The 25961-nt window shown below is 39.7% G+C and overlaps 2 protein-coding genes across 2 annotated transcripts in view; one reads left to right on the forward strand and one right to left on the reverse strand.

The window, feature by feature from the left end:
* Positions 1-3857, reverse strand: part of fam184aa (family with sequence similarity 184 member Aa) — an 84640-nt gene extending 80783 nt beyond the window's left edge. Inside the window, exon 1 of the mRNA XM_030130002.1 lies at positions 3672-3857. Coding sequence (XP_029985862.1) covers positions 3672-3857 — 186 coding nt within the window. The remainder of the gene's footprint in view (positions 1-3671) is intronic.
* A 13997-nt stretch (positions 3858-17854) lies between these two features.
* LOC115416258 (potassium voltage-gated channel subfamily H member 8-like) overlaps positions 17855-25961 on the forward strand; it is a gene marked incomplete at its 3' end in the record, with an annotated part of 31811 nt that continues 23704 nt past the window's right edge. Inside the window, exon 1 of the mRNA XM_030130004.1 lies at positions 17855-18115. Within this exon, the coding sequence (XP_029985864.1) occupies positions 18040-18115 (76 nt within the window). The remainder of the gene's footprint in view (positions 18116-25961) is intronic.

Consider the following 25961-nt stretch of genomic DNA (forward strand, 5'->3'; position numbering starts at 1 on the left):
AGGGTTAGGGTTAGGGTTAGAGGGTTAGGGTTAGTGGGTTAGGGTTAGAGGGTTAGGGTTAGGGTTAGTGGGTTAGGGTTAGAGGGTTAGGGTTAGGGTTAGGGTTAGAGGGTTAGGGTTAGTGGGTTAGGGTTAGGGTTAGAGGGTTAGGGTTAGGGTTAGTGGGTTAGGGTTAGTGGGTTTAGGGTTAGTGGGTTAGGGTTAGGGTTAGTGGGTTAGGGTTAGAGGGTTAGGGTTAGTGGGTTAGGGTTAGAGGGTTAGGGTTAGTGGGTTAGGGTTAGAGGGTTAGGGTTAGGGTTAAGGTTAGAGGGTTAGTGGGTTAGGGTTCTGGGTTAGGGTTAGGGTTAGGGTTAGGGTTAGGGTTAGACAGACAGGGCTGTGGAAGGCTTCCAGGACTGTGTGCAGAGGACACAGGTTCAGTCCACAGGCAGACCACCAAGGCAGAGGGGAGGGGCCACCTCCACTTCTTTAAATAAATAAATTAATTAATTAATTAATTAATTAAAAAGGGTTAGGGTTAACCTTAACCCTTTAATGACGTCATTCTCAACATATTATGACTTTAATCTCATGAAAGTACATTATTTTCATTAAATTATAAACTGTTTTTTTTTTGTTTATTTGTTTTATTAAACTACGACTTTATTCGAGAAATGTTACGACTTTAATCTCATAAACGTAAGACATTATTTTCATTAAATTATAAGTTTTTTTTGTTTGTTTCTTTTAAATTACGACTTTCCTTTCAAAATATTATGACTTTAATCTTGCAACATTCGGACTCTTTTTGTATTTGACTTTATTCTCATAAAATTTCAGCTTTTATCTCCATATTTTATGACTTTATTCTCATAAAAGTACGACAGTATTTTTGTTAAATTGTGACTTTTTTTTTTAAACTACGACTTTCTTTTCAAAATATCCTGACTTTTATTTTTGTAAAATTCGGACTCTTTTTGTGTTTGACTTTATTCTCCTACAAGTCCATCCTTTATCTCCATATTTTAGACTTTCTTCTCCTCATAACCAGTGTTTTTATTTTCTTCTGTGGTTCTTCTGTGCCTCCATATGAAAGGATAGTTTGTAAATCTCAAATTAAAAAATTTGGGATTTTTTAAAAGTCTTTAAGGTTTTTTTTTCTTCACTGAAACAGAAAACAGGATTTGTCTGAATTTAAAGGCTATTCTGCAGTTCTTTCCCATCCCTTTTCATTAAATTATGAGGGTTTTTGTAAACTGCGACTTAATTCTCGAAACGTGACAACTTTATTCTCAAAATATTACAACTTTATTCTCATAAACGTGTGACATTTTCATTAAATTATGAGCTTTTTTTTTTTTTAAAACTACGACTTTATTCTCAAAACATTATGACTTTAATCTCAAAAAAGTATGGCAATATTTTCATTAAATGAGTTTTTAAAAACTACGACTTTTTTCTTAGAATATTACAACTTTATTCTCATAAAATTATAACTCTTTTTGTTATTTGTCTTTATTCTCTTAATATTTCGAGTATAGTCTCATAAAAGTAGAACATGATTTTTGTTCAATTATGAGCTGTTTTTTTAAAATACGACTTTTATATCTGTAAAATTTCTCTGTCTGTCCGTTCGACATAATTCAAAAAGTTATGGATGGATTTGGATGAAATTTTCAGCACAAGTTGATACTGGCACAAGGAACAAATGATTAAATTTTGGTGGTGATGGGGGGGGGGGGGGTCTGCACTTTTTCTAGTTTAAAACTACGACTTTATTCTCGAAATGTGATGACATTATTCTCAAAATATTACGACTTTAATCTCATAAAAGTACACTATTTTCATGAAATTATGAGGGTTTTTATATTTTTTAAACTACGACTTTCTTGTCAAAATATTACGACTTCATTCTTTTAAAATTATGGCTTTGTTCACGAAATATTACAACTTGAATCTCATAATAGCACGACTTTGTTTTCATTAAATTATAAGATGTTTTTTTTTGGAACTATGACTTTAATCCTGGTAATAAACTGTGACTCTTTGTATTTGACTTTATTCTTCTAAAATTCCAGCTTTTCTCTCCATATTTTAGACTTTATTCTCATTGTGTCTAGTGTTTTTTAGGTTCTTATGAAAGGACAGTTCGTAAATGTAAATATTTTTGGATTTTTCAGTCTTTTGTCCTCTATTAAATCAGAATAATCCTCATTCAGAGTATTTTTTTCTGCACTAAAACAGAAAAAAATGGTATTTGTCATAATTTAAAGGCTATTCTACAGTTCTTTCCCATCAATTTTTGTTAAATTCTGAGTTTTTTAAAACTACGACTTTATTCTTGAAATATTAGGACTTTAATCTCATGAAAGTAAAACATTATTTTCATTAAATTATGAGTTTGTTTTTTTTTTTTTTATCTACGACATTATTCTTGAAATATTACGACTATAGTTTCATTAAAGTACGACATTATTTTTTATTAAATTATGACTTTTTTTAAAACTACAACATTACTCTTGAAATATTACAACTTTAATCTCATAAAAGTACGACATTATTTTCATTAAATTGTGAGTTGTTTTTTTGAAGCTCTGACTTAATTCTTGAAATATTACGACTTTATTGTCCTAAAAGTACATTATTTTCATTAAATAACGAGCTGTTTTTTTAAACTACGACTTTTTTTTTTTTTTTTAATTCTGACTCTTTTTGTATTTGACTTTATTCTCATAAAATTCCAGCTTTTCTCTCCATATTTTAGACTTTATTCTCATCGTGTCTAGTGTTTTCTATGTTCTTATGAAAGGATAGTTTATAAATGTAAATATTTCTGTATTTTTTCAGTCTTTCAGTATTTTTTTCCTCTATTAAATCAGAATAATCCTCATTCACAGTATTTTTTTCTGCACTAAAACAGAAAAAAATGGTATTTGTCATAATTTAAAGGCTATTCTATAGTTCTTTCCCATCAATTTTTGTTAAATTCGGAGTTTTTTGAAACTACGACTTTATTCTTGAAATGCTATGACTTTAGTCTCATAAAAGTACGACATTATTTTCATGGAATTATGAGCTTGTTTTTCTTTTTTTTAACTGCAGCATTATTCTTGAAATATTACACCTTTAATGTCATGAAAGTACGACATTATTTTCATGAGATTGACTTTTTTTTTTTTTAATTACGACATTATTCTTGAAATATTACAACTTTAGTCTCATAAAAGTATGACACTATTTTCATGAAATTATGAGGGTTTTTTTTTTCTTTTCAGCTCTGACTTTATTCTTGAAATATTACGACTTTACTGTCATAAAAGTACATTATTTTCATTAAACAATGAGCTGTTTTTTTAAACTACGACTTTATTTTTGTTAAATTGTGACTGTTTTTGTATTTGACTTTATTGTCCTATAATTCCATCTTTTCTCTCCATATTTTAGACTTCATTCTCATGCTGTCTGGTGTTTTCTATGTTCTTCTGAAAGGACAGTTTATAAATGTAAATATTTCTGTATCTTTTCAGTCTTTTTTCTGTATTAAATCAGAATCATCCTCCTTCACAGTCTCTCCTGCAGTTGTTGGCCTCCATGGAGCCATGCATGTGCACCTCCACCTGCACCTCCTCCACCTGCACCCATCCCCTCATCCATCCATCCATCCATCCCTCACTCATCCATCCGTGTCCCACCTTGGTGAGCTGGGCTATCTTCTTGCTCATCTTCAGGTGCAGGTCTTGGCTGTACTCCAGGGTCACACTTCCGTCATAAAACATGTTGGATGTTGGAGAAGGCATGAATTTAGACCCAGAGGAGGAGGAGGAGGAGGAGGAGGAGGAGGAGGTGTACGGAGGCTGCCAGCCCGCTCCAGTCGCCATTTTCACCGGGGATCAAGACCCAAAACACAACGGCGTCCGGTGGCGGATGTGGCGGAGCGCGCGGTGGTGGTGATGGGGGTGGGGGGGGGGGGGGGGGGGGGGGGGGGGGTTCTACGGCCTCGGTCCGCCCATGGCCGTGTCCGCCTCCCCGGGTCTCCTCCGGTGTCTGCTCCCGCTGCTGCTTCTTCACCGACCCGAAGAAGAAAACGACGACGAGCGGCGGCGGCGGAAGCGGCGGTAGAAGCGGAGGGCGCGAGACCGACCGTCCGAACGGGCACGAGGCTGGGAAGATGCGGAGACGCGCGCCAGATGCTCCATCCACACGGCGCGCGACCTGTAAATCTGTGGCCGTAATCTGCGGGTGATCCGACTCCGGCACGTGCACGATCAATAACATGAGACAGACAGAAGGAAGGAAGTAAACAACAACAATAAACAACAAAAATAATAAGAAGGACTGAGGAAGGTCTTCAGTTCAAGAAATAAACAAATAAATAAATAAATAACCAATGGATTCACTTAAATAAATAAATAAATAAATAAATAAATAAATAAATAAATAATAAAGACTGAGACATGTCTTCAGTTGAATAAATAAATCAATCAATGGCCTCACTGTAATAAATAAATAAACAATAAAAATAACAATAAGGACTGAGGCAGGTCTTCACTTAAATAAATAAATAAATAAATAAATAAATAAATAAATAAATAAATAAATAATATATGGCTTTATTAAATTAATTAAATCAATCAATCAGTCAATCATCTGTGTTTTCACTTAAGGAAAAAAAAATAACAACAAGGACTGAGGCATGTCTTCAGTCAAATAAATAAACAAATCATCAATGGCTTCACTTGAAAAATAAACAAATAAACAAACAATGAGGACTGAGGCATTACAGCTTCTCTTAAAAATAAATAAATAAATAAATAAATTTTAAAAATAATAACAAAGACTGAGGCATGTCTTTGGTAAAATAAATAAACAAACAATCAATGGCTTCACTTTAAGAAAATAAACAAATAAACAAAAATTACAAAAATTACACTTCAGTCAGATAAATAAACAAATCACCTATGGCTTCACTAAAAAACCAAATAAACAAAAATAAGAATATGAACTGAGGCATGTGTTCAGTTAAATAAATAAACAAATGACCAATGGATTCACCTAAAAAAAAAAATATATATATATATATAAATAAACAAATCTTCTATGAATTCACTTTAAATAATAATAATAATAATAATAATAATAATAATGATAATAATAATAATAATAATAATAATAATAATAATAATAATAATAATAATAATAATAATAATAAACAAAAATAACACTTAAGTCAAATAAATAAACAAATCATCTATGGATTCATTTTATAAATAAATAAATAAATAAATAAATAAATAAATAATAGTGAACCAGAGGGTTGCGTCCCTGTGCCTTCGGGTCGGGGACAGGTGCCTCACTGTTGTCTGGGCCTACGGGCCGAACAGCAGTGCAGAGTACCCGGCCTTCTTGGAGTCCCCGGGTGGGGCGCTGGATGGTGCTCCGACTGGGGACTCCATTGTTCTCCTGGGCAACTTCAATGCCCACGTGGGCAACGACAGTGAGACCTGGAGGGGGGTGATGGGGAGGAACGGCCTCCTGATCTGAACCTGAGTGGTGTTCTGTTATTGGACTTCTGTGCTAGTCACAGTTTGTCCAGAACAAACACCATGTTTGAACACAAGGTTGTCCGTAAGTGCACCTGGCACCAGGACACCCTAGGCCGGAGGTCCATGATCGACTTCGTTGTCGTGTCATCAGACCTCCGGCCGCGTGTTTTGGACACTCGGGTGAAGAGAGGGGCAGAGCTGTCAACTGATCACCACCTGGTGGTGAGTTGGATCCGCTGGCGAAGGAGGAAACCGGACCGACTCGGCAGGCCCAAACGTCTAACGCCCTAATGTCCCAGAGGTGAACTGGTCAGGTCTCAGAGGTGGACTGGTCCAGGTCTCAGAGGTGGACTGGTCCAGGTCTCAGAGGTGGACTCATCCGTCACCCAAGCTGAAGTCACTGAGGTGGTTGGACAGCTCCTCGGTGGCAGGGCACCGGGGGTGGATGAGATTGGCCCTGAGTACCTTCAGTCTCTGGATGTGCAGGGACTGTCTTGGTTGACTCGTCTCTGTAACATCGCGTGGCGGTCGGGGACAGTACCTCTGGATTGGCAGACCGGGGTGGTGGTCCCTGAAGAAAGGGGACCGGAGGATGTGCTCCAACTATAGGGGGATCACACTCCTCAGCCTCCCGGGGAAAGTCTATTCCAGGTACTGGAGAGGAGGATCCGACCGATAGTCGAACCTCAGATCCAGGAGGAACAATGCGGTTTTCGTCCCGGTCGTGGAACGCTGGACCAGCTCTATACTCTCCATCGGGTGCTCGAGGGTTCATGGGAGTTCGCCCAACCAGTCCACATGTGTTTTGTGGATCTGGAGAAGGCGTTCGACCGTGTCCCTCATGGTATCCTGTGGGGGGTGCTTTGGGAGTATGGGGTCCGGGGCCCTTTGCTAAGGGCAGTCTGGTCCTTGTATGACCGAAGCAGGAGTCTGGTTCACATTGCCGGCAGTAAGTCAGACCTGTTCCAGGTGCATGTTGGACTCCGGCAGGGCTGCCCTTTGTCACCGGTTCTGTTCATTATTTTTATGGACAGAATTTCTTGGCGCAGCCAGGGGCCGGAGGGGGTCCGGTTTGGGGACCACAGGATTTCGTCTCTGCTTTTTGCAGATGATGTTGTCCTGTTGGCCTCATCGAACCTGGACCTTCAGCGTGACCTGGGTCGGTTTGCAGCCGAGTGTGAAGCGAGCGGGATGAGGATCAGCACCTCCAAATCTGAGGCCATGGTTCTGGACCGGAAAAAGGTGGTCTGTCCTCTCTGGGTCGGTGGGGAGTCTTTGCCCCAAGTGGAGGAGTTCAAGTATCTGGGTCTTGTTCACAGTGAGGGAAGGATGGAGCGTGAGATTGACAGACGAATCGGTGCAGCGTCTGCAGTGATGCAGTTGCTGTACCGGTCGGTTGTGGTGAAGAAGGAGCTGAGCCGAGAGGAGAAGCTCTGGATTTACCGGTCAGTCTACGTTCCTCCCCTCACCTATGGTCATGAGCTTTGGGTCAGGACCGAAAGGACCAGATCCTGGATACAAGCGGTCCAAATGAGTTTCCTCTGCAGGGTGGCTGGGCGCACCCTTAGGGATAGGGGGAGGAGCTCAGTCACCAGGGAGGAGCTCAGAGTAGAGCCGCTGCTCCTCCGTGTCGAGAGGGGCCAGCTGAGGTGGATCACGCATCTGTTTCAGATCCTCCTGGACGTCTCCCTGGGGAGGTGTTCTGGGCATGTCCCACCGGGAGGAGACCTCGGGGAAGACCCAGGACATGTTGGAGAGACTATGTCTGTGGGATAAGCAGTGGATAATGGATGGATGGATGGATGGATGGATGGATGGATGGATGGATAAATAAATAAATAAATGAATAAATAAATAAATAAATCAGTCAAATAAATAAACAAATCATTTATGGCTTCACTTAAAAAAATAACAAATAAACCAAAATAACAATAAGAACTGAGGCATGTGTTCAGTGAAATAAATAAACTCATCATCTATGGACTCACTTAAATAAAGAAACAAAAACAACTGAATACTGGATCTGGACCAGAGGAGTCCTCATGGTGGTCTGAATACTGGATCTGGACCAGAGGAGTCCTCATGGTGGTCTGAATACTGGATCTGGACCAGAGGAGTCCTCATGGTGGTCTGAATACTGGATCTGGACCAGAGGAGTCCTCATGGTGGTCTGAATACTGGATCTGGATCTGTCAGCCGCACCCACTCCAGCTGTCACTCCCCCTGTCAGCCACACCCACTCCAGCTGTCACTCCTCCTGTCAGCCACACCCCCTCATCAGTCTCATGCTGTGTTTCCACTACATGGAACCGGCTCGGCTCGGCTCGGCTCGGCTCGGCTCGGCTCAGTATTCCCTCAGACCGTTTCCATTACAAGATACTTCCGACTTTACAGTACCTGGTTGTCATAGCGATACTTCCATGTCGTCTGTTCAGAGTTGCTGATAAACTCACTTGTTGCATGTGGTCTCATCGGAATTTTTCCGTCTTCCACCACAGACTGAACCTCCTGGTCCGACCCTGGTGCAGGTTTGGGCTGTTCTCATGTGGGTTAACGTACCGACATATGTACTGTCCACTTCTGTGTGTGTTTTTTGTAAAACGGCGGGTCACTCTCTGACCAATCAGTGGTCTGCAGTGTGTACACGTCCTGTTTTAGTATCTGGTCCGCAGTCCTGGAACCTTGGCGGAGGTGATACAGAAAAAGTAGTACCAGGTACCAGATTCCATGTCCTTTTTTGTAATGGAAACGCAAAAAGGCCAAGTCGAGTCGAGTCGAGTCGAGTCGAGCCGACACCATGTAGTGGCAGTGGGTCATAACTCTCCTCACCTGTTCACCAGCTCCAGTTCAGTCCCAGTCAGACCAGTACAGTCCAAAATGAAAGGAGAGGATCATGGGAGTTTTGTGGGCTGTTTCTGTTGTCGTCATAGCGATTATGGTTTTTACAGATGCAGACGTTACAATACAATATTATAGAATTCATTTGTAAACGACGAAGACACAAAGGGCAAGACGGAACAGGTCTGAGGGTCGACTTCTGCCGGTTTATCAGAAGACTGTTCTACAAAAGCATTAGTGCTACCAACTGCTGACCTACGTGGAGCTACACTGTAAAAAAAAAACAAAAAAAGTTAAAAAAACAAAAAAACAAAACAAAAAAACAGTATCATTCCGGCAGCAGGGGCGCCAAAAAATACTGTTAAATAAAAACAAATTAAATAAAAATAAAATGTTAAATAAAAAAAAAAAGAAAATAACCATCTCATAAAAATACAGTAATTTTCCATAATTAAAATACAGTTTTTTTTCCTAACTTTACATGAGATTTTGTATATTTTTCACGTAATTTTTGGGGGTTTTTTTTCTCTTTTTTTTCTTATAGTGGATAATTTTTTGCATTCTACTTTTTTTTTTTTTTCAATTACTTAATTATTATTATTATTATTTTTTTTTTTTTTTTGTATTTTTATTTTATTTATTTTACTTTATTTATGTATATATTTTTTAATTGAACTGAACTGAATTCTGTGATATTTTATTTGTAGTATCACACACCACTAGTAACAGAAGGTAAATGACTCCTTATGGGTGTGTGTGGTTTGTGCCTTCATGGTGACCTCTGGTGGACTTGAACTGTCATTGCAGGCTGTTGTTTGGAAGGGTGGGGGGGGTTCTATATATACAAGACTGTTTTGTTTTTGTTTTTTTGTTTTACCTAAAATACTGTGCATCATGTTGTTCATATTTCACACATATTATACATCACAGGTGTCAAACATGTGGCCCGGGGGCCAAACGTGGCCCACCAAAGGGTCCCATCTGACCCCTGGGATGAGTTTACGAAAAGCAAAAATTACACTGAAGACATAAACAATCAAGGATATTAAAATCATTTTAGGTCAATTCAATCTAAAAATGATCAGACCAGTAAAATACGATCATAATAACCTAGAAATTATGAAAAATGCTCATTTTTGTCTTTGTTTTAGTGTAAAAACAGTTACATAACACAAGAATATTTTCATTTACAGACTAGCCTTTTATTTTAAAAAAGTGAATAACCTGAAACATCTTAAGTGAAGAATTTGAATAATATTCAGTCTGTTATTTCATGTTTGGTGTTTGTAGATCCACTGGGATCTGTAGGTTGTGATGCACATGTATACATAATAAACTGAGGCCGAATATTGTTCACATTGCACTGATTTTTCTTCAGAATTTTCAGGTTGTTCATATTTGTTCATGTTATGTTCGAGTACAGTTCGAAGATGTAAACATTTTCATGACTGAATTTGACTTTTTTGACTCAACAGTTCTTATCCTATTATTCCCTCTGCCAGGAGGAACTGTGGTCACTTTGCTTTGTTTGTTTGTTTGTGTGTTTGTTTGTTTGTTTGTTTGTTTGTTTGTTTGTTTGTTCATCTTCAGTGTAAAACTCTTCCACCCATCTTTCCCAGATCTTCCCCACAGATAGGCCTAGGCCCTGGGACCAGCCCAGTCCATTTTGGTCCCAGTAGGACAAAGTTCAAGGTCACAGCAAGGTCACAACATCTACAGTTTTCCATCTGTCATCACTGAGACATTTTCAGAAATTCATCCAAAATTCCAAACGACTCCGATTCTCCTCCAGTTGGATCCACCTGTAGCTTAGAACAATCTGTTGTATGTGGAACTAAACTGTCCACATCCACTGTGGAATGTGGACTCTGTGGACATTTACACTGAACACTGAAAATCCCATTTCCCACACATTTAAAATTAGAACTCAACTAATATTGATGTGAATTGAATCTAATTCAGGGGTGTCAAACATACGGTCCGGGGGCCAAATGTGTCCCGTCAAAGGGTCCAGTTCAGCCCCTGGGATGGTTTTGCCAAGTGCAAAAATTCCACAGTCTTGAATTGAATTATGCAAAAAAAAAAAAGAAAGAAAAAATAGAAAATTAGCTTGACTTAAGGAAAAAATTTTGAATTAAGCCAAAAAAAAAAAAAAAAAATCTTCAATTTAGTAAAAAAAAAAAACAACTCTTCAATTAACCCCAAAAATCTCAAATTTAGCAAAAAAATCTTGAATTAAGCCAAAAAAAAAATCTTCAATTAAGTAAAAAAAAAATAAAAAAAATCTTGAATTAAGACAAAAAACAAAAAAAGCTTGACTTGAGGAAAAAATCTTGAATTAAGCAAAAATAAATAAATAAATAAATAAATCCTCAATTAAATACAAAAAGCAATCTTCAATTAAGCAAAAAAAAAAAAAGAAAAATCTTCGATTTAGTAAAAAATCTTCAATTAACCCCCCAAAAATCTCAAATTTAGAAAAAAATCTTGAATTAAGCAAAAAAAACCTTCAATTAAGTAAAAAATCTTGAATTAAGCCAAAAAAAAAATAAATAAATAAATAAAAATATAGAATTAACAACTTAATTTTTCCTTTGTTTTAGTGCAAACAATAACATTAAATTATGAAAATATTTACATTTACAAACTCTCCTGTACCAATAACATGTGAATAACCTGAAATGTCGACAGAAAATTCATTCACATTCTTCAGTTGTCCTATTTGTTCTTCCTGTTCCTCAGTGTTTAGTGTCTTTGTAGATCTGACCCAGAATGCACATGGACTAATGAGAAGTGGAGGAAGAAGACTGAGAAAAGTACACTAAATTTTCTTATGTTTTTTAATTTCAATTTCTGTTTTTCCTTTTTTGGGGGGGATAGTTTATAAAAGTAAGTATTTTCATAATTGAATGTTTTGGGGTTTTTTTTACACTAAAACAAAGACATAAATTTGGAGTTGTCATATTGATAGTTGCTTCTGTTCTTCTCTTACTGATAGTTGCTTCTGTTCTTCTCTTACTGATAGTTGCTTCTGTTCTTCTCTTACTGATAGTTGCTTCTGTTCTTCTCTTACTGATAGTTGCTTCTGTTCTTCTCTTACTGATAGTTGCTTCTGTTCTTCTCTCACTGGTAGTTGCTTCTGTTCTTCTCTTACTGATAGTTGCTTCTGTTCTTCTCTTACTGATAGTTGCTTCTGTTCTTCTCTTACTGATAGTTGCTTCTGTTCTTCTCTCACTGGTAGTTGCTTCTGTTCTTCTCTTACTGATAGTTGCTTCTGTTCTTCTCTTACTGATAGTTGCTTCTGTTCTTCTCTTACTGATAGTTGCTTCTGTTCTTCTCTCACTGATAGTTGCTTCTGTTCTTCTCTTACTGATAGTTGCTTCTGTTCTTCTCTTACTGGTCGTTGCTTCTGTTCTTCTCTCACTGATAGTTGCTTCTGTTCTTCTCTTACTGATAGTTGCTTCTGTTCTTCTCTTACTGATAGTTGCTTCTGTTCTTCTCTCACTGGTAGTTGCTTCTGTTCTTCTCTCACTGATAGTTGCTTCTGTTCTTCTCTTACTGATAGTTGCTTCTGTTCTTCTCTTACTGGTCGTTGCTTCTGTTCTTCTCTCACTGATAGTTGCTTCTGTTCTTCTCTTACTGGTCGTTGCTTCTGTTCTTCTCTCACTGATAGTTGCTTCTGTTCCTCTCTCACTGATAGTTGCTTCTGTTCTTCTCTTACTGATAGTTGCTTCTGTTCTTCTCTTACTGATAGTTGCTTCTGTTCTTCTCTCACTGATAGTTGCTTCTGTTCTTCTCTCACTGATAGTTGCTTCTGTTCTTCTCTTACTGGTCGTTGCTTCTGTTCTTCTCTCACTGATAGTTGCTTCTGTTCTTCTCTCACTGATAGTTGCTTCTGTTCTTCTCTTACTGATAGTTGCTTCTGTTCTTCTCTTACTGGTCGTTGCTTCTGTTCTTCTCTCACTGATAGTTGCTTCTGTTCTTCTCTTACTGATAGTTGCTTCTGTTCTTCTCTTACTGATAGTTGCTTCTGTTCTTCTCTTACTGATAGTTGCTTCTGTTCTTCTCTTACTGATAGTTGCTTCTGTTCTTTCACTGATAGTTGCTTCTGTTCTTCTCTTACTGATAGTTGCTTCTGTTCTCTCACTGATAGTTGCTTCTGTTCTTCTCTTACTGATAGTTGCTTCTGTTCTTCTCTTACTGATAGTTGCTTCTGTTCTTCTCTCACTGATAGTTGCTTCTGTTCTTCTCTCACTGATAGCTGCTTCTGTTCTTCTCTTACTGGTCGTTGCTTCTGTTCTTCTCTCACTGATAGTTGCTTCTGTTCTTCTCTCACTGATAGTTGCTTCTGTTCTTCTCTTACTGATAGTTGCTTCTGTTCTTCTCTTACTGATAGTTGCTTCTGTTCTTCTCTTACTGATAGTTGCTTCTGTTCTTCTCTTACTGATAGTTGCTTCTGTTCTCTCACTGATAGTTGCTTCTGTTCTTCTCTTACTGATAGTTGCTTCTGTTCTTCTCTCACTGATAGTTGCTTCTGTTCTTCTCTTACTGATAGTTGCTTCTGTTCTTCTCTCACTGATAGTTGCTTCTGTTCTTCTCTTACTGGTCGTTGCTTCTGTTCTTCTCTCACTGATAGTTGCTTCTGTTCTTCTCTCACTGATAGTTGCTTCTGTTCTTCTCTCACTGATAGCTGCTTCTGTTCTTCTCTTACTGGTCGTTGCTTCTGTTCTTCTCTCACTGATAGTTGCTTCTGTTCTTCTCTCACTGATAGTTGCTTCTGTTCTTCTCTTACTGATAGTTGCTTCTGTTCTTCTCTTACTGATAGTTGCTTCTGTTCTTCTCTCACTGATAGTTGCTTCTGTTCTTCTCTCACTGATAGCTGCTTCTGTTCTTCTCTTACTGGTCGTTGCTTCTGTTCTTCTCTCACTGATAGTTGCTTCTGTTCTTCTCTCACTGATAGTTGCTTCTGTTCTTCTCTTACTGATAGTTGCTTCTGTTCTTCTCTTACTGATAGTTGCTTCTGTTCTTCTCTTACTGATAGTTGCTTCTGTTCTTCTCTTACTGATAGTTGCTTCTGTTCTTCTCTTACTGATAGTTGCTTCTGTTCTCTCACTGATAGTTGCTTCTGTTCTTCTCTTACTGATAGTTGCTTCTGTTCTTCTCTCACTGATAGTTGCTTCTGTTCTTCTCTTACTGATAGTTGCTTCTGTTCTTCTCTTACTGATAGTTGCTTCTGTTCTTCTCTCACTGATAGTTGCTTCTGTTCTTCTCTCACTGATAGTTGCTTCTGTTCTTCTCTCACTGGTCGTTGCTTCTGTTCTTCTCTTACTGATAGTTGCTTCTGTTCTTCTCTTACTGATAGTTGCTTCTGTTCTTCTCTTACTGGTCGTTGCTTCTGTTCTTCTCTCACTGATAGTTGCTTCTGTTCTTCTCTTACTGGTCGTTGCTTCTGTTCTTCTCTTACTGATAGTTGCTTCTGTTCTTCTCTTACTGATAGTTGCTTCTGTTCTTCTCTCACTGATAGTTGCTTCTGTTCTTCTCTCACTGATAGTTGCTTCTGTTCTTCTCTTACTGATAGTTGCTTCTGTTCTTCTCTTAATGATAGTTGCTTCTGTTCTTCTCTTACTGATAGTTGCTTCTGTTCTTCTCTTACTGGTCGTTGCTTCTGTTCTTCTCTTACTGATAGTTGCTTCTGTTCTTCTCTTACTGATAGTTGCTTCTGTTCTTCTCTCACTGATAGTTGCTTCTGTTCTTCTCTTACTGGTCGTTGCTTCTGTTCTTCTCTCACTGATAGTTGCTTCTGTTCTTCTCTTACTGGTCGTTGCTTCTGTTCTTCTCTTACTGATAGTTGCTTCTGTTCTTCTCTTACTGATAGTTGCTTCTGTTCTTCTCTCACTGATAGTTGCTTCTGTTCTTCTCTCACTGGTCCGGCCCACTGGGTTCCATTCTGGGCTGTATGTGCCCCTGCACTAAAATGACTGTGACGGCCCTGGTGTGCACTTCACCTGAGCTGAGGTGGAAGTTTAACGTTCACTAAGTTCGTCTGATATCTGACACTGGAATGAAGGCTTTCACTCATCATGTATTGGACTGAAATATGGAAGAGTAGGGTTTGAATCTTGGTGAAAGCAACTGTTTTTCGTGTAGATTTTCTAAATGGGGGGGGGGGGGTACTAAAGCACAGCCTCTGATCCAACACATAAACCATAAAAAAAACAGAATCATTTTCAGTAAAACTCACATATGTGTGTATTTTTATTATCACTGCTGTTTATGGATTCAGGTCCAAAAATCTGAATGTTCTGAATATTTTACTAAAATGTAAAACTACTGCCCTCTACTGGTGAAAATGAGGTGTTGCAACTTCATTTTGTCATATTATCCTAAATACTCACAGTTTAGTCATAGTGTAATACTGTGTTTGTTTGTTTGTTTTTTCTTGTGGTGTATCATTGTGGGTTTTTTTTCTTTTTTTTTTCTTGTAATGTATTATTATGTTATTTTTTCTTATAGTGTATTATTGTGTTGTTGTTGTTTTTTTTTCTCATAGTGTATTTTGGTGTTTTTTCTTTTTTCTCCTAGTGTATTATTGTGGGGTTTTTTTTTCTTATAGTGTACTATTGTGTTTTTTTTTTTCTTACAGTGCATTATCGTGTTTTTTTTCTTATAGTGTATTATTGTGGTTTTTTTTTCTTATAGTGTACTATTGTGTTTTTTTTTTTCTTACAGTGCATTATCGTGTTTTTTTTCTTATAGTGTATTATTGTGGTTTTTTTTTCTTATAGTGTACTATTGTGTTTTTTTTTCTTACAGTGCATCATCGTGTTTTTTTTTCTTATAGTGTATTATTGTGTTATTTTTTCTTATAATGTACTATTGTGTTTTTTTTTCTTATAGTGTATTATTGTGTTTTTCTTTTTTCTTATAGTGTATTATTGTGTTTTTTCTTTTTTCTTTTAAAGACGTCATCTTGTGTGTTTTGTTTTTTTTTCCATCCATCTGTATTTTCCCAGAATCCCCAGCAGATGTCCGTGCAGATCAACTTCAGGAAACCCTCTGTCTGTGTGGTTGCCATGGTGATTCCTGTCCGTCATCAGTGAAGTGAACATCCTGAGAAAAGGAGGTTCAGCTTTAGGGCAAGTCAACATCCCATAATATGTGCACCATCAGGACCGGCAGACGGATAGAAAAAGAAAAACACTCGTCACTACCAGAATAAAGTCGCAATATGTGGAGAAAAAAACCCCCAAACATTCAGAGTTGAACCAAACTCCTGTCCTAATGTTGTGACACCAGCTGTAATATTTAAAATAATACTCGTTATGCTAACGATGAAACAAACTGAATGTGTGTGAAATATAGAAAAGTCCAAAGAAAAGGATTTGAACAATGTTCTGTGGAACTGAAGCACAACACTGTGGAAATTACACCACTTTTTCTTTTTTTTTTTTTAGGTTAGTCACATGTTTTTGTGAAAGCAGAGTTTGTAAATGTTTTGGAATTTATACGTTTTTCAGTTTTTTTTTTTCTGCACAAAAACAAACAAACAATGGAGTTGTCATTTTTTAAAGGATAGTATGGAATTCTCCTCTTCCTCCTCTTCCTCCTCCCCCTCCTCTCTCCTCCTCCTCTCTCCTCTCCCTCCTCCTCCTCTCTCCTCTCCCTCCTCCCCCTCCTCTCCTCCTCCAGTACTCTCTCCTCTCTCCTCCCCCCCCCCCTCCAGTACTCTCTCTCCCCCCTCCTCTCCCCCCTCCTCTCCCCCCCCTCCTCTTCCTCCCCCTCCTCTCCTCCTCTCTCCTCCAATACTCCCCCCCTCCTCTCTCCTCTTCCTCCTCCTCCCCCCTCCTCTCCTCCTCTCTCCTCCAGTACTCCCCCCCTCTCCTCCTCTTCCTCCTCCTCCCCCCCCTCCTCTTCCTCCTCCTCCCCCCTCCTCTCCCCCCCCCCCCTCCCCCCTCCTCTCTCCTCTTCCTCCTCCTCCCCCCTCCTCTCCTCTCTCCTCCAGTACTCCCCCTCCTCTCTCCTCTTCCTCCTCCTCCCCCCCTCCTCTCCTCCTCTCTCCTCCAGTACCCCCCCTCTCCCCCCCCCCCCTCTTCCTCCTCCTCTCTCTTCCAGTACTCCCCCCCTCCTCTCTCCTCCAGTACTCCCCCCCCCTCCTCTTCCTCCTCCTCCCCCTCCTCTCTCCTCTTCCTCCTCCTCCCCCCCTCCCCCCTCCTCTCCTCCTCTCTCCTCTTCCTCCTCCTCCCCCCTCCTCTCCTCCTCTCTCCTCTTCCTCCTCCTCCCCCCTCCTCTCCTCTCTCCTCCGGTACTCCCCCTCCTCTCTCCTCTTCCTCCTCCTCCCCCCTCCTCTCCTCCTCTCCCCCCCCCTCCTCTTCCTCCTCCTCTCTCTTCCAGTACTCCCCCCCTCCTCTCTCCTCCAGTACTCCCCCCCCTCCTCTCCTCCTCTCTCCTCCTCCTCCCCCCTCCTCTCCTCCTCTCTCCTCTTCCTCCTCCTCCCCCCCTCCCCTCCCCCCTCCTCTCCTCCTCTCTCCTCTTCCTCCTCCTCCCCCCTCCTCTCCTCTCTGGTACTCCCCCTCCTCTCTCCTCTTCCTCCTCCTCCCCCCTCCTCTCCTCCTCTCTCCTCCCCCTCCTCCTCCCCCCTCCTCTCCTCCTCTCTCCTCTTCCTCCTCCTCCCCCCCTCCCCCCTCCTCTCCTCCTCTCTCCTCTTCCTCCTCCTCCTCTTCCTCCTCCTCTCTCTTCTCCTCCTCTCCCGCTCTCAGTACTCTCCCCCGCCTCTCTCCTCCAGTACTCTCGCCCCCCCTCCTCCTCTTCCTCCTCCTCCCCCTCCTCTCCGCCTCTCTCCTCTGCCTCCTCCTCCCCCGCCTCTCCTCCTCTCGCCCTCTTCCTCCTCCTCCCCTCCTTCTCCTCCTCTCGCCTCTTCCTCCTCCGCCCCCCTCCCCCCTCCTCTCCTCCTCCTCTCCCCCCCTCCTCTCCTCCTCCTCCTCTCCTCCAGTACCTCCCCGCCCCTCCTCCTCTTCCTCCTCCTCCCCTACCTCTCTCGCCTTCCTCTCCTCCTCCCCCCCTCCCCCCTCCTCTCTCCTCTTCCGCCTCCTCCCCCAATCCTCTCCTCCTCTCTCCTCTTCCTCCTCCTCCCCCTCCCCCTCTCTCCTCTCTCTCCGCTTGTGCGTCCTCCTCCTCCCCCCCTCCCCTCCCCCCTCCTCTCCTCCTCTCTCCTCTTCCTCCTCCTCCCCCCCTCCTCTCCTCTCTGGTACTCCCCCTCCTCTCTCCTCTTCCTCCTCCTCCCCCCTCCTCTCCTCCTCTCTCCTCCCCCTCCTCCTCCCCCCTCCTCTCCTCCTCTCTCCTCTTCCTCCTCCTCCCCCCTCCTCTCCTCTCTCCTCCGGTACTCCCCCTCCTCTCTCCTCTCTCCTCTTCCTCCCCCCTCCCCCCTCCTCTCCTCTCTCCTCCAGTACTCCCCCTCCTCTCTCCTCTTCCTCCTCCTCCCCCCTCCTCTCCTCCTCTCTCCTCCAGTACTCTCTCCTCTTCCGCCGTGGAGTCCCGGCTCTCTCGTATCGGTGCCCTCCTCCAGGGGCTGGGGGGAGGCCAGGGGACCTCTTCCCGGTTCCTGCCCGGGCTCGTGTCCACCTCCACCGGGGACAGCCATGGCTCGGAGCGCAGGGACAGACGCGGCTCTACCCGCTCTCGGATGCCGGTGATGCGGGGTCTGATCGCGCCTCAGAACACCTTCCTGGAGACCATCGCCACCCGGTTCGACGGAACCCGTGAGTCCATTTAAATCTGGTCTGGTTTGAGTCAGACCTGGACCATGTGGACGGAAAAGTCCTCCACAAAGTCCGACCACACGAACCCGGGTCCGGTCCCGGAGATCCGGATCCGACAGGACAGATGCGCGCGGAGAGGCAAAGAGCGCATGTGTGAATCTAAAAATGAAACCATAGGATTAGGACCCGAACTGGACTAGAACTGGACCAGAACTGGAACTGAACTGGACTAGAACTGGACCCGAACTTAACTAGAACTGGACCAGAACTGGACTAGAACTGGACCCGAACTGGACCAGAACTGGACCAGAACTGGACTAGAACTGGACTAGAACACCTAGACCTGGTTCAGGGTCTGGACTCTGAACATCCAGACCTGTTCCCCCTTAGACCTGGTTCAGGGTTGTTGTTTTTTTACAGTGTGGATGGATTATGGGATGTTCCTCACACATGGAACACTGAAGTTTGGACACGTGTGTGTGTTGGATGTTAGGTTACATTGTGTTGGGTTGTGTTGCTTTGTTTTGCATTGTATTACATTGCATTATTTTGCATTGCGTTACGTTGCATTGCGTTACGTTGCATTCCATTACGTTGCATTCCATTGTGTTTCATTGCATTGCATTACATTGCATTCTGTTATGTTGCATTGCGTTACGTTGCACTGCGTTACGTTGCATTGTATTGCCTTGCATTGCGTTACCTTGCATTGCGTTACCTTGCATTGCGTTGTGTTGCATTGCATTACGTTACATTGCATTGCGTTGCGCTACGTTGCATTGCATTGCATTTCGTTGCATTGCATTACGTTGCATTGCGTTGCATTCCGTTGTGTTTCATTGCATTGTGTTACGTTGGATTGTGTTACATTGCATTGCGTTACGTTGCGTTACATTGCATTGTGTTACATTGCATTGTGTTACATTCTGTTGTGCTTCATTGCATTGTGTTACAGTGCATTACATTGCATTGCGTTACGTTGCGTTGTGCTGCATTACATTGCGTTGCATTATGCTGTGTTGCGTTGCATTGCGTTACATTGCATTACGCCACATTATGTTACGTGGCGTTGTGTTACATTATGTTACGTACCACTGCATGGCATTTTGTTATGTTGCATTGCGTTACGTATTATTATTATTATTATTATTATTATTATTATTATTATTATTATTATTATTATTATTATTTATTTACATTTTTATTATTTATTTAGTTGCAGAATCTGTCCAGACTGAACAAACATTTGAGCTGAAAGAGACAAAATGGAAAGAACTGAACACCAGCACACTGAATGAATGAACGAATTAATGAATGAACGAACGAATGAATGAACAAATGGATGAATGAATGAACGAATGAATGAATGAATGAACAAATGAATGAATGAACAAACGAATTAACGAATGAATAAATGAATGAACTAATAAATGAATGAATGAATGAATGAACGAACGAATGAACGAGCAAATGAATGAACAAATGAACAAATGAATGAACGAATGAACAAATGAATGAACAAATGAACGAACAAATGAATGAGTGAATGACTGAATGAAAAATGAATGAATGAACGAACAAACGAACAAACAAACGAATGAATGAATGAATGAACGAACGAATGAATGAACGAATGAATGACTGACTGAATGAATGAAAGAACAAACGAACGAACAAACGAGTGAATGAATGACTGAATGAACGAACAAACAAACAAGTGAATGAATGAGTGAATAAATGAACGAACGAATGAACAATTGAATGAATGAACGAATGAATGAACAAATGAATGAACTTAGAGGACAGTGCAGGTACAAAGAAAGAGAGAGTTAACCCTTTCATATGTGAACCTTCACCTGCAGTCAGGACCCAGGAGTTAAAGGGTTAAAGTGATGGTTGCCAGGGGTTACGGCAAGTTGTCTTATCTTATCTTACCTTATCTTATCTTATCTTATCTTATCTTATCTTATCTTATCTTATCTTGTCCCACTTTATCGTAGCTTATCTGAGCTTATGTTAGCTTATTTTAATAAAATGTATTTATTTTTGTCTTCAGTTTGGTTCCGTTTGTTGCTTATTTTGATCTTGTTCCATTTGAATTCATTTTGTACATTTTTTATTGATTATTTTGGCTGGATTTCTTCAATTTGCTGCCAATTTAATTATTGTTTTATTATTTTTGTTCGGATTGTGGAATATTTTGTTCTTTTTGCTTATTTTTGTTCATTTGTTTTGCTTATTTTTGTTCTTTTTCTTGTTTAGTTTTGTTCCTCTTGCTAAGTATTTTTGTTCAGTTTTTTGCTAATTTTTTTTTTTTGTTTTTTTGGTCATTTTTTGCTTATTTTTTTTTCTTTTTGCTTATTCTTTTTGTTTGTTTTCTTGTTTATTTTTGTTCCTTTTGCTGATTATTTTTGTTCTTTTTCTTGTTTAGTTTTGTTTTGGCTAAGTATTTTTGTTTAGTTTTTTTGCTTTTTTTTTCATTTTTTGCTAATTTTTGTTCTTTTTGCTTATTCTTTTTGTTTTTTTTTTCTTGTTTATTTTTGTTCATTTTCTTGCTTAGTTTTGTTCTTTTTGCTTATTTTTGTTCTTTTTGCTTATTCTTTTTGTTTGTTTTCTTGCTTTTTTTTGTTATTTTGAAGATTATTTTTGTTCATTTTCTTGCTTATTTTTATTTTTTTTTTGCTTATTTTTGTTCTTTTTACACATTTTTAGGCTTATTTTTATTCATTTTCTTGTTTATTTTGACTTGTTTTGCTTATTTTTCTTCTTTTTGTTGATTATTTTTATTCATTTTCTTGCTTATTTTTATTCTTTTTTTGCTTATTTTTGTTCTTTTTCTGCTTATTTTTGTTCTTTTTGGTGATAATTTTTGTTCATTTTCTTGCTTAATTTTCTTCATGTTATTTACTATTTTGTGTAAAAATCGCATTTGCGTCGTTCGGCCCAAACGTGAGCTCGTACCTTCAGCTCAAACCACCGTCGACATTAAAACCAACACTTTCAACATAACACACATGCAGTTGCCATGGCGACGCCGGCCCGCTGAAGCGCTCGGCCCCTCGTTTCTTCCACTTCTGTTTGTTTATTTTTATTTTATTCATCTTTCCGATGTAATTCCAAGCGTCCGTTTTGATGTGTTTCTGTTTTTGCTCCTTCGTCCTCCTGCTGCTCCTCAGTAGTTTTCATTTCCAGGTCAAACTCTGGGATCTGCCGTCGTCCTCATGCAACATTAACAAAGCACGAAAGGCAGCGAGTCCAGGGAATTCCAGACAACGCCTCAGTCCACCTTAAAGACTCAGGCCACCTTAAAGACTCTGTCCACCTTAAAAACTCAGTCCACCTTAAAGACTCAGTCCACCTTAAAGACTCCGTCCACCTTAAAGACTCAGTCCACCTTAAAGCCTCAGCCCGCCTTAAAGACTCAGTCCGCCTTAAAGCCTCAGGCCACCTTAAAGACTAAGTCCGCCTTAAAGACTCAGTCCGCCTTAAAGCCTCAGCCCGCCTTAAAGACTCAGTCCGCCTTAAAGCCTCAGGCCACCTTAAAGACTAAGTCCGCCTTAAAGACTCAGTCCGCCTTAAAGCCTCAGCCCGCCTTAAAGACTCAGTCCGCCTTAAAGCCTCAGGCCACCTTAAAGACTCAGGCCGCCTTAAAGACTCAGTCCGCCTTAAAGACTCAGGCCACCTTAAAGACTCAGTCCACCTTAAAAACTCAGTCCACCTTAAAGACTCAGTCCACCTTAAAGACTCCGTCCACCTTAAAGACTCAGTCCGCCTTAAAGCCTCAGCCCGCCTTAAAGACTCAGTCCACCTTAAAGCCTCAGGCCACCTTAAAGACTCAGGCCGCCTTAAAGACTCAGTCCGCCTTAAAGCCTCAGGCCACCTTAAAGACTCAGTCCACCTTAAAGCCTCAGGCCACCTTAAAGACTCAGTCCGCCTTAAAGACTCAGTCCGCCTTAAAGCCTCAGTCCACCTTAAACACACTCTCACATTTAGGCTACGTGTAGACTGTAGGTAAATGTGGGCCAAATGCGATTTATCTACCCACACGTGACCTGTATCCGATCTGTTGAAGACAGTTTCTACGGCGCTAATCCAATTTTTTTTTTTTTGGCCAATATGTGACCGGTATCGCATTTCAATGACGTAAAGCTCAGGTAAATGTGACCTGACTGTTCAGACTGAAGTCGCATTGCAGAATATTGAATACTTATCTGATTTAGGACCACATATGAAAGTGTCCTAGGTCAGATTTGAGAAACATCAGATTTGTGCCGTTCTAACAGTCTTTAACAGAGGGTTTCCTCAGCCGCTCAGGACTCAGACTTAGTTCTGTTCTTCTGTATCTGGGTTCACATGTTCAGTCTTAGTTCTTCTGTTCTTCTGTATCTGGGTTCACATGTTCAGTCTTCGTTCTTCTGTTCTTCTGTATCTGGGTTCACATGTTCAGTCTTCGTTCTTCTGTTCTTCTGTATCTGGGTTCACATGTTCAGTCTTCGTTCTTCTGTTCTTCTGTATCTGGGTTCACATGTTCAGTCTTCGTTCTTCTGTTCTTCTGTATCTGGGTTCACATGTTCAGTCTTAGTTCTGTTCTTCTGTATCTGGGTTCACATGTTCAGTCTTCGTTCTTCTGTTCTTCTGTATCTGGGTTCACATGTTCAGTCTTAGTTCTGTTCTTCTGTATCTGGGTTCACATGTTCAGTCTTAGTTCTGTTCTTCTGTATCTGGGTTCACATGTTCAGTCTTAGTTCTGTTCTTCTGTATCTGGGTTCACATGTTCAGTCTTAGTTCTGTTCTTTTGTATCTGGGTTCACATGTTCAGTCTTAGTTTTGTTCTTCTGTATCTGGGTTCACATGTTCAGTCTTCGTTCTTCTGTTCTTCTGTATCTGGGTTCACATGTTCAGTCTTCGTTCTTCTGTTCTTCTGTATCTGGGTTCACATGTTCAGTCTTCATTCTTCTGATCTTCTGTATCTGGGTTCACATGTTCAGTCTTCGTTCTTCTGTTCTTCTGTATCTGTGTTCACATGTTCAGTCTTCGTTCTTCTGTTCTTCTGTATCTGGGTTCACATGTTCAGTCTTAGTTCTTCTGTTCTTCTGTATCTGGGTTCACATGTTCAGTCTTAGTTCTGTTCTTCTGTATCTGGGTTCACATGTTCAGTCTTAGTTCTGTTCTTCTGTATCTGGGTTCACATGTTCAGTCTTAGTTTTGTTCTTCTGTATCTGGGTTCACATGTTCAGTCTTAGTTCTTCTGTTCTTCTGTATCTGGGTTCACATGTTCAATCTTTGTTCTTCTGTTCTTCTATATCTGGGTTCACATGTTCAGTCTTAGTTCTTCTGTTCTTCTGTATCTGGGTTCACATGTTCAGTCTTAGTTCTTCTGTTCTTCTGTATCTGGGTTCACATGTTCAGTCTTAGTTCTGTTCTTCTGTATCTGGGTTCACATGTTCAGTCTTAGTTCTGTTCTTCTGTATCTGGGTTCACATGTTCAGTCTTTGTTCTTCTGTTCTTCTGTATCTGGGTTCACATGTTCAGTCTTAGTTCTGTTCTTCTGTATCTGGGTTCACATGTTCAGTCTTAGTTCTGTTCTTCTGTATCTGGGTTCACATGTTCAGTCTTCATTCTTCTGTTCTTCTGTATCTGGGTTCACATGTTCAGTCTTCGTTCTTCTGTTCTTCTGTATCTGGGTTCACATGTTCAGTCTTAGTTCTTCTGTTCTTCTGTATCTGGGTTCACATGTTCAGTCTTAGTTCTGTTCTTCTGTATCTGGGTTCACATGTTCAGTCTTAGTTCTGTTCTTCTGTATCTGGGTTCACATGTTCAGTCTTAGTTCTGTTCTTCTGTATCTGGGTTCACATGTTCAGTCTTCATTCTTCTGTTCTTCTGTATCTGGGTTCACATGTTCAGTCTTCGTTCTTCTGTTCTTCTGTATCTGGGTTCACATGTTCAGTCTTAGTTCTGTTCTTCTGTATCTGGGTTCACATGTTCAGTCTTAGTTCTGTTCTTCTGTATCTGGGTTCACATGTTCAGTCTTCATTCTTCTGTTCTTCTGTATCTGGGTTCACATGTTCAGTCTTCGTTCTTCTGTTCTTCTGTATCTGGGTTCACATGTTCAGTCTTAGTTCTTCTGTTCTTCTGTATCTGGGTTCACATGTTCAGTCTTAGTTCTTCTGTTCTTCTGTATCTGGGTTCACATGTTCAGTCTTAGTTCTGTTCTTCTGTATCTGGGTTCACATGTTCAGTCTTAGTTCTGTTCTTCTGTATCTGGGTTCACATGTTCAGTCTTCATTCTTCTGTTCTTCTGTATCTGGGTTCACATGTTCAGTCTTCGTTCTTCTGTTCTTCTGTATCTGGGTTCACATGTTCAGTCTTAGTTCTTCTGTTCTTCTGTATCTGGGTTCACATGTTCAGTCTTCGTTCTTCTGTTCTTCTGTATCTGGGTTCACATGTTCAGTCTTAGTTCTGTTCTTCTGTATCTGGGTTCACATGTTCAGTCTTAGTTCTGTTCTTCTGTATCTGGGTTCACATGTTCAGTCTTAGTTCTGTTCTTCTGTATCTGGGTTCACATGTTCTTCCACTTGTGCTGCAGATGTTATGGATGTGACAGGTGTGTCGTGTGCAAAGAATGAACACAGGCTGAATAAAACAGAGCAGGAGCAGGAGGAGGAAGGAGAGGAAAGGAGGTTTATCTGGAGCTGGATGGAGGCTCTGATATGTATGAAAGTAGATTTGTGTCTTTTTTGCTTTATCCAAAAAAATAATAATAAAATAATAATAATAATTAAAAAAATTCAATCAAAAAAAATATTTTCAATAATAATAATAATAATAATAATAATAATAAAAACATTTTCAATCAAAGAAAAACAGTGTTTGCATGCAAACAAAAAAATGTTGAGATTCAAAAAAATTGCATTTGAAAACTTTTTTTTGATTAAAAATAATTTTGTTTGGATTGAAGTCATCTTTTTTTTATTTGGGCCATATTATGGGTAAGATATTTGTGTTACTTTATTATTCAATCCCAAAAAATATCACTTCACTTCACCTCACTTCAAAAAAAAAAAAAAAAAATCAATAAAAAAATTTAACTTCAATGCAAAAAAACAAAAAAAACAACAACAAACAAACAAAAAATCCAAAGAAAATTCGATAAAAAATTAACTTCAATCCAAAAAATTTTTAAAAAGTGTTTGAATGCAAAAAAATAAAATAAATTTTAAAATAATTAAAAATTACATAAAAATGACATTAAAAAAATGACATTAAAAACTATTTCTAGTATTTCTACTTTGTCTCTTTTAATATTGCTGCACTGATATGAAGAAGCTCCCCCAATTTCATTGTACAATGTATAATGACAATAAAGAGCATTCTATTCTATTCTATTCTATTCTATTCTATTCTATTCTATTCTATTCTATTCTAAAAACATTGCATTTGAACAATTTTTGTCTTTCATTGAAAAGGAAAAATATTTCAATAAAAAAAAAGTGTGTGTGTATAAAGTGTTTTGATATGATTTTTTTTTTTTTTTTTTTTTTTTTTTTTGCATACAAACACTTCTTTTCTTTGATTGAAAATGTTTTTCTTTCACTGAAGTGATTTTTTTTATTGAAAATAATTTTGGGGGTCAGTCATCTTTTTTGTATTTGGGCCATATTATGGGTAAGATATTTGTGTCTTTATAATTCAATCCCCAAAAATATCACTTCAATTAAAGAACAAAAAACAAAAACCAAAAACAAACAAACAAACAAAAAAAATAAACTTAACTTCAATCCAAAAAAAAAAAAATTCAATAAAAAAAGTTTTTGAATGCAAAAAAATATTTGAGATTCAAATAATT

The sequence above is a fragment of the Sphaeramia orbicularis genome, unplaced genomic scaffold (genome assembly GCF_902148855.1).
Source record: "Sphaeramia orbicularis unplaced genomic scaffold, fSphaOr1.1, whole genome shotgun sequence".
Taxonomy (NCBI): domain Eukaryota; kingdom Metazoa; phylum Chordata; class Actinopteri; order Kurtiformes; family Apogonidae; genus Sphaeramia; species Sphaeramia orbicularis.